This window comes from Limulus polyphemus, unplaced genomic scaffold, assembly GCF_000517525.1.
Source record: "Limulus polyphemus unplaced genomic scaffold, Limulus_polyphemus-2.1.2 Scaffold62, whole genome shotgun sequence".
Taxonomy (NCBI): domain Eukaryota; kingdom Metazoa; phylum Arthropoda; class Merostomata; order Xiphosura; family Limulidae; genus Limulus; species Limulus polyphemus.
Genome location: NW_013665672.1, coordinates 893,431 through 902,005, shown reverse-complemented (window position 1 = coordinate 902,005; position 8,575 = coordinate 893,431). Strand labels below are relative to the sequence as shown.

General features: G+C 33.9%; 1 protein-coding gene across 2 annotated transcripts in view; it reads right to left on the bottom strand.

Moving 5' to 3' along the window:
* Positions 1-704: 704 nt before the first annotated feature.
* Positions 705-8,575, bottom strand: part of LOC106464672 (lachesin-like) — a 93,399-nt gene continuing 85,528 nt past the window's right edge. For both annotated transcript variants that reach the window (XM_022392944.1, XM_022392948.1), the window contains one exon: positions 705-1,351. In XM_022392944.1, coding sequence (XP_022248652.1) covers positions 1,242-1,351 — 110 coding nt within the window. In that variant the 3' untranslated portion in view covers positions 705-1,241. The remainder of the gene's footprint in view (positions 1,352-8,575) is intronic.

The following is an 8,575-nucleotide window of genomic DNA, read 5'->3' as shown; positions in this document are numbered from 1 at the left end:
AAACATTGTTTCCAATGTTTATTATTTTGAGTATTACCTCTTGAGCTTCGTAAATAATTTATCAAATAATTTTGTAACTTTTTCAATGTACCCAAGAAAACCGGAGATAACAACATGATTATTTAATATTCATAGCCGTAATTGTTTTCTAAGCCTTTTAAGTTTATTGGGAGGAAAAAAAGAAAATCCTGTTCTCATAATTCAAAAAGTCAATCACTGAACAAGGTTTAAGCATTAAATGCTCATCACACAGTTCAAATCTCTAGAGAAATAAAAAAAAACATTAGTTTGAAGTTTTTAGTGTACAATGTATTTTTAATTTTTCCTTTTCCCATTAAGAGAATTACGGAATAAGCCGATACGTACTTAGGCTTTAGAAATTCGTAAGCTTGTGGACAAAGGAAAAAGAGGAGTTTATTTTTACAGCTTAATCATAGACATATCTTTATGAACGTTCGATCAACTACCCCCTCTACCCATTTTTTTCTTTCTTCATCTAGCTTAAGTTTCAACAACTCCAGAAGCTGGCGAATATTTTAAATAGCGTTTTCTAATATTTAAGTCCTCTCACCTTCTCATCTGCTCACCATAGTCCATTTATCACAAAGCGCCATGTATGTTTGCATAATTCAAAATATCTGGAAAATCTTGTTTAAATCCATTCTAACGGAATTGTCCTTGAATAAATCAGAACACACACAGACTTTGAAATACACCCCTTTTTAATGGTGTTAAGTTTTATTCAGAATTGATGATTACATACACGTCATATTTACAACTAATCTATCACCATACATGTTGTATATAGAATAATATAACCAGGGATGATTCATTCAAGGTAAACTTTAGTAGAAGATGAAAGAGTTCATTCATTGCGTTATTCATGTTTATTCAAAATTACTGATACATTTTTGTGGTTTCATTTCAAACTAAAATTGTTACATCACTATATGAATTACGCACGGGATTTGATTACAGGCCGAACAATACTTTTTTTATTTATGATTATGACACGAGTTTTCATCTATCAATTTAACAATGTTCCATGTTTTTGTATTTTCAGGACTTCAGAAACCTAATATCTCTGTCTATGTATTCATATGTGACTTATCCAAATCGACTTAACACAAACTTGGTTACTTCAACCACATCTCACTCTCTTTCTAAACTAGTAAATCTATTAGCAACTATTTCAACAGCAACAACAACAAAACTCAAAGCTTAAGAATATCTCTGATTATCTATTCCCCAAAATTTTTTAAAGTGATTGCGTGTGTACAGAGACTCATGATGCAAAACAGCAGTAGTACATTTATTACCCTCCTGGTTTCTGATGAATTCCTGGTGGTGGCTGAAAAGAAAAATACAAACTTCGATTTTAGAATATCAAAAATAACGTTTTTGTACATACCCAAAATTGAAACTATGAACCTAATAAATTTCGTAGAAAGACGAAATAAGAGTCTAATATATATATCATAATTAAAATGTTCAACGCTAAACCGCGATTCGATTAGTAAACTGCCGTTTTTTTCATTTTTATCAAAGCCTTTTTGTTACTGGAAAAAAGTTTGTATAGTTACACTTTTAATATGCGAGGATAAGTTCTGTAGGTTGGGATCTGGTTTAAATGACGCTCATACTTTCCAAAATACACCTCATTCCCAGCTCTAGTCACATTGTTAAACGTTATACAGTCAGCTCTAATCACATTGTTAAAACTTACACGGTCAGCATTAGACACATTGTTGAAAATTACACGGTCAGCATTAGACACATTGTTAAAACTTACACGGTCAGCATTAGACACATTGTTAAAAATTACGCGGTCAGCTTTAGTCACATTGTGTGCTGCACGAGAAGTTGTGCCAGGTCGCAACGATATATACTTCTACGAAGCATCTTAACACCAGAGCGAGCATTATATGGTTTTACGAAGAGTCTTAAGAAACAAATTATACTAAAACCTTTTCTACCTAGCATCTTCGTATCCTGAAAGCTCATGTTATCGGAAATTTCATTATCTCCAAGTACAAATACTCATTGTAGTTTAGTGGCGATGCTGTGTCTTTGTTTATGTTTTTCCCGCTGGCAAGCTTTAGTTCTTAGCCACCTGTAGTATGTATCACATTTAAAATACTTTACTTATACATGTTGTTATACAATTTAAGGTTTCTCACGACATTTATTGTTGTTTAAAACTGTTATTTTTATAGATACTGTACAATTACTACTTTAGAACATTAACAATGTGTCAAAATTTTTACTATAAAATATTTTACGGGAAACGCTTTCGTAACCAGAATTTTCGCCTATCCGGCACTATCCAGGTCCAGCAGATGTCGGATAATAAAGCTTTTAACGTATAAAATTATTCGCATGCGTTGGATCTGAGTGAACTGTTGTTGATGGACGATTGTGTTAATAAATAAACCAATATACATCACAGGAAGTACAACGTTATTAAAATGGACATTGGTTTGCTTACACGAACGAAGTTCGAGACTGTTCATCCAATTAATAAAAATGTGAACTATAAAAGTGAGTAAGGAAGAGACGATTGAGAAAGTATATAAAATGTTCAAAAAGGACTGAGAAATTTATGTGATAGATACATTTCTTAAGCTATTTAATATCAGTATTATTGAAAACACTATTATTGAAACAGCTGCACTCAATGATATTCACAATGCCAATCCTGTATCTTATGAAACTGGTATAATGAACAATGAAGTACTTAACAAGAACTATGCTGAGAAGTGACGTCTTTATTACTCACATCCTCAGCACCAATGATGTAAAAAGCTTTAACTGGAAGAGCATGACATTTGGGTCAAAATATAAGTGATTATAATTTATATAAGGTGAATCTTTGAAGAATCAAAGAAGGCTTCTAGTGAGAACAGTATATAATAGCATTTTAACTACACTTTATTTGTAGTATGCTTCCTCTCGAGTAGACATTTAGCTTTATACCCGAGGTACCAAACGGCTGAGTTACAACTTCATATCTACATCCTGAAGTTTACTGTCTTATAAGCGACTGGTATAAATAGCTATTTATACTTTATCTAATATAAATTTCGAATCAACGAGCTGAGAAGGAATTGCAGCTACTATTTCATGAGTTTTTTATATTTAGATGTTAGTCTGATGCTACTTTTAAGTTAACTCGTCTTGTCCTCTTTTTTATATAATAGATAAAGTGTGTTACGTGTTCTTTTTTTATGTTGTGATAATAGGCTTACTATTATCCTTACACAATTATAGCTATAAAGGTCAGTCTTCAAAATTACTTAAAAATAAAGTATGTAAAACTTTAGAGAGCGAGATAAGGTACTGAACAAGTGTCTTTCTTTAAACATTATAATGCATTGATATTTTTTCAAGTAAGATTACTAACCTGGCTAACTGTTGAGGTTGTTATGTGCACTGATCTGCGTCAGTGACAAACGCATGGAATGAAAACCTCATATTGGCGTTAAAAAGGGGATTTTAACAGTGATTTTCTACCTTCTCCACTTTTAAAGCCAATGTTGTGACACATCATTTCTTTCTTAATCTTAAGCCTAGTTTAATCATTCTCCGATGTTATTCGTATAATGTAGCACTTATACAGGTATATATATATATATATATAGGGCATTGGAAATAATTATGGAGACTGTGAAAAAAATGAGTATTAATTATAAATCTAATGAGATCCTGTCTTGTATGAACATGAAATTTCCAGAGCATAGTCACGTGTTAATAGTTTACATTGTGATTATCTGTCATCCAATCGAACAGATAATACAACAGAAGCATAATGCCTATTAAAGTACAGGTAATTATAATATTCCCAGTAGTAGTGTAGTGAATACACTCACGATTCCTAAGAGAAAAACGTAACAAGAAAAATGTGTAGACATCAAAGTTTTGTTTAGTGAAGATTGAGGCGGAATATATGGAAACTCTGAAGGGTGTACTTGAAACTAGTGCTATTAATAATATAAGCTGTCAAGGTAGTAACCATAATCTCCTCAAAAGTGACTTAGGTTATTCAGAGTGAGCTCTCTACTTAATACAGACAACATAGTTAAGATCTTGCCAATGATCTAGTTGTAAGTTCATGTGTGAATGTTACTTTCAGAGTAGTAAGATACACAATAACATCAAATGGCCACAGTGGATTAGTAGCTGCTCAAAAACCACTGTTAAAGAGAGATGAACTAACAGAAAGCTGAAATGGGTATCATACTTCAAACAATGGTATGAGTAAAGATTGAGGAGGGCGGTTTTACAGGTTAAGTTAAATTCAGTGTTTTAATAACGATTTTTCTATAATTCAGCTACGCAGATTTCGAAAATAGTGTTACTTTTTTTCTATCACGTAAGGATTTTTTACAAATCGAGAAGAAAGAAAGAAACTTTTACTTAGATCAAACTATTATTCGTTTACCACAATGAAATTTTTTTAATTATTATTATGTTTTTGTAACAAAAATGTTGTTTGTTTGTTTGAAGTTAAGCACAAAGCTACACGATGGGCTATCTGTGCTCTGCCCACCACGGGTATCGAAACCCGGTTTCTAGTGTTGTGAGTCCGAAGACATAACACTGTGCCACTGGGAGGCAGTAACAAAAATACAAATAAACTGAAGAAAAGGGAAGAACATTGATATCAAACCAATATGTATCCTCATTCATCATAACTTTTTTGTGAAATATATGTATTTTAGCCTCAAAACTACGTGATGTGATATTTCTTTTATGTATTGCGTTTGGAACACCTCGTTTCAATGACCAACGGTAATCAGCCATCACGCTAATGTTTCACCTTTCCTTATAACTCCTCTCCATTTCCTTGATGTCTTTATGAAACCTTTCCCCTTGTTCTTCGCTAACGGCACCGAAATTTTCAGGGAAATGGTCAATATGTGAGTATAAGAAACGAACTTTCGAGGTCATATTACAACCTAACTCTTTGTATTTATCGATCATGTTATTTACAATATTTTCGTAATTTGGGTCCTCGTTGTCAATAAAATCTTTAAAAGCAATCCACGCTTTTGAACTACTCATTTGGAGTCAATTTCCTAATATGAAGTCCAATCAAAATCCCTTCTTTAAGTTTTGCTTCTGAAAGAGCTGGTGATTGCCCACATATATACTTGAAAAAGTCGCCATCTTTGTCTAAGGCCTTTACGAACTGCTTCCCCACACCCAGTGTTATGTGAAGTGGAGATAATAGGACTTTCATTGTGTCAACCAAACTTTCACGTTCATTGTTTTTCCATCCTGGTATCAGGCTGACTCTGCGTGGCCATTGCTTTTTTATCCAGCGCTGATTTCGTGCTCTGCTGTCTCATTCACACAAAAATATGGAAACATGATATAACCGGACTGTTGACCCAACAACAAGGACTTTTAAGTCTCCCCATAGTAGCCAACCATGTTCTTTGTATTTGACCTTATTAAGAAGAAGTTCGAGATTTTCGTACGTTTACTTCAAGTGAACTGAATGAGCAATAGGAACAGATGCATATATCTTACCATTGTAGAGGATAACACCTTTTAGACTTCTTTTGGAAGAACCAATGAACAATCGTCACTCACTTGGTTCATAGACTGCAGCTCCTACCATTGGAGTTAATTCCGTAGTAGTGTTACAATAAACCAGTGAACCTTCTTGCGAAAAGTATGGTATAACCTCTTTCTCACGATTTCTGTACCAGTAAAATGATGTCCCTAGAGAAAGTAAGTTCTTAGCCCGAAGTCTGGACGCTAAAATCTCTGAAGAATCCCTTGAAAGGCCCAAATTTCTTACCAAATCATTAAATTTATCTTGTGTGAAAAGTTGTGGTTCACAAGACGTTTCAGGTTGAACACAATCCCTATCACCATTTCTATTGACATCAGATTCAGAATAAGATGAAACTGTATCAAGAGTCTCCAGTGTAGTAGGTACAGGTACATCAGGTCCATGAACAACAAGTCTTGGGGCATATTGAAGGTTCGGATAAGAAATTTTCTTTTTATTTCGTGTGTTGTAGCCTTGTACGTTACATGAGCAAAAATAGCAGTCATCTGCGTGGTTTCTAGGCTCACTCCAGACCATTGGTATTCCAAAAGGCAAATACTTTTTCCTACCTTCGACACAAATGGTGCAAACTTTGTGCGGAGCTTATGATTTGTCTTGGTCCCCAACTTTTATTCCGAAATACGCGTAATACGCTTGTTTGACAAATTCTGTAATGTTTTGCCTTTATTTCTTTATAACAAATTTACCACAAATAGAACAGGATATGTTTGGGTCGTGTACACAACCTCTTGTTGCCATAGCGACAAATAGATAATACTGAAAAGAAAAAAAATATTGTCCAAGTGCACGCACAAACAAACACTATCCAGAAATGACACGTAGACTATTAACCTTTTATATACTGGCGGTGTGTTTCTCGTGGGTTCTAGAACGATCGATAAGACACTCACGTCGCGATTGGTCAAGAGAAATCTATAGCTACTGGTTGTCAACATTATAAGCATAACAAAATGTGACCCGATTTCAATGAAAATTATTCACTTATGTAAAAATACATATGACGTTTTGTGAAAGATTTGTACGGGAAGGAGAAAAATGGATATCATTTTTCGATTCCGCGTACAGGAATTACTGTAGAACATGTAAAAAATTCAAGATAATAAAACCATCGCAGGCCTGTGTAATTTGTTTGTTTCTTTGTTTTGAATTCCGCGCAAAGCTACTCGTGGACTATCCCTAATTTTCAAGTGATAGACTAGAAGGTGGGCAGCTACTCAACATCACCCACCGCCAACTCTTAGGCTACTCTTTACAAACGAATAGTGGAAGTTAGCGTTACATCATAACGATCGGTGGCGGGATTCAAATCTGCAACCAGTTTTTGCGTATATTAGTACCATTGGAAGGAATGTTGAAAGACAAATTTGCAACCAGTTTTTGCTCATAGTGGGAGGTATATTCAAAGCGAAACTTAGAATAGTTTTTGATTATAGTGGAACCATAAGGGTTATGTTGGAAAAGAGACTTGAAATCGTTTTTAGCTATTATGATACCGTGGAGAGTGTGTTAAAAATGTAATTTCATGATGTATTGGTTATGATGGGACCATAGTGGTTATGTAGAAAGAAAATCTTGAATCCGTTTTTTCTTATAGTGGTACGATAGGATATGTTAATCAAGAAAGCTGCTTCCGCTTAAGCCAATAGTGGTACCATAGGGGTATGTTGAAAAACAAACTTGTAGCCCATTTTTGCCCATTACGGTAATCGTTTTAGCTATATACGGTTATGTTGAAAGAGAAACACGAAACTGTTTTTGGTTGTAGTGGTACCATAGATAATGTTGAAATAGAAACTTTCATGTCGTTTTGGCTATAGCAGTCCCATGAGGGTTATGTTAAAAGAGAAAAATGCAACTGTTTAAGCCTATATTGGTGCCACTGAGGGTATGTTGAAAGAGAAATTTATATCCTGTTTGTCTGTAATAATACTATGGGGTAATACGTTGAAAGAAAAGATTGCGATCGTTTTTGCACTAGTGATACCAGGGTATGTTAAAACAGAAACTACAAAAATTTTTGTCTATTTTGATACTAAAAGGAATATGTTGAAATTTGCAAGTCATTTTGGCTATAGCGGTTCCTGGAGGTTAGGTTGTAAAAAATTATTTAAAACGTTTTTATCTTTAGTAGTACTATTGGGATGTCGAAAGAATATTTTGAAACCGTTTAGGGTATGTTGAAAGATGAACTTACGGTCGTTTTTGCTTATAATGGTATCATAGAAAGTAGGTTGAAAGATACATTTGCAACCCGTTTGAGCCTACAGTGGTCATGGGGATTATTTCGAAAGAGAACTTTGTAACCGTTTTATCCTACCATAAGAGGTAGGTTGAAATATACATTTGCAACCGTTTTTGCCTATAATAGTATCTTGTAAGACAAATTTTCATACATTTTTTTCTTACAGTATTACCATGGATGTATGTTGAAAGAGAAGTTTACAACCCGTTTTATCCATGGTGGTATCGTAGAGGTATGGTGAAATATTTACTTATAATGGTATTATGTTATGCTGAAAGAACAAACCATTATAAAAAAGTATTGTAAAAACTGAAAAGAATTCGATTATTTTTACTTATTATACTTTTTTTTAGAACTGCCTTAATTTTACTGCCACTCCTGTGCGAGTGTGCCTGATTCTCCCTCGTTTAATTGATTGGTTCGCGACACATGTATGTATCTATAAACAGAAGCAAGATAGTAAAGAAGACAGAGCTTATACGATGTGTTTTACCCTATACCGATACTTAGATTACACTCTAGCCTGTTTCATAAAAATATAATCGATAAAGTGCAAGCAATTTAGTTTACTGAGACTTGTTTTGGGGTTTTTCTTACATTCGATTAGGATTTCTTTTTGAAAAAGATTTCCAAATCTATACAGAGCATTTCCTGTAAGTCCTAAGAATCAGTACTTTCTATAGACAACAGTTAACATGAATCGAATGATAAAATGTGATATAACTGGTTAATAGGTTTTGAGTGATCAA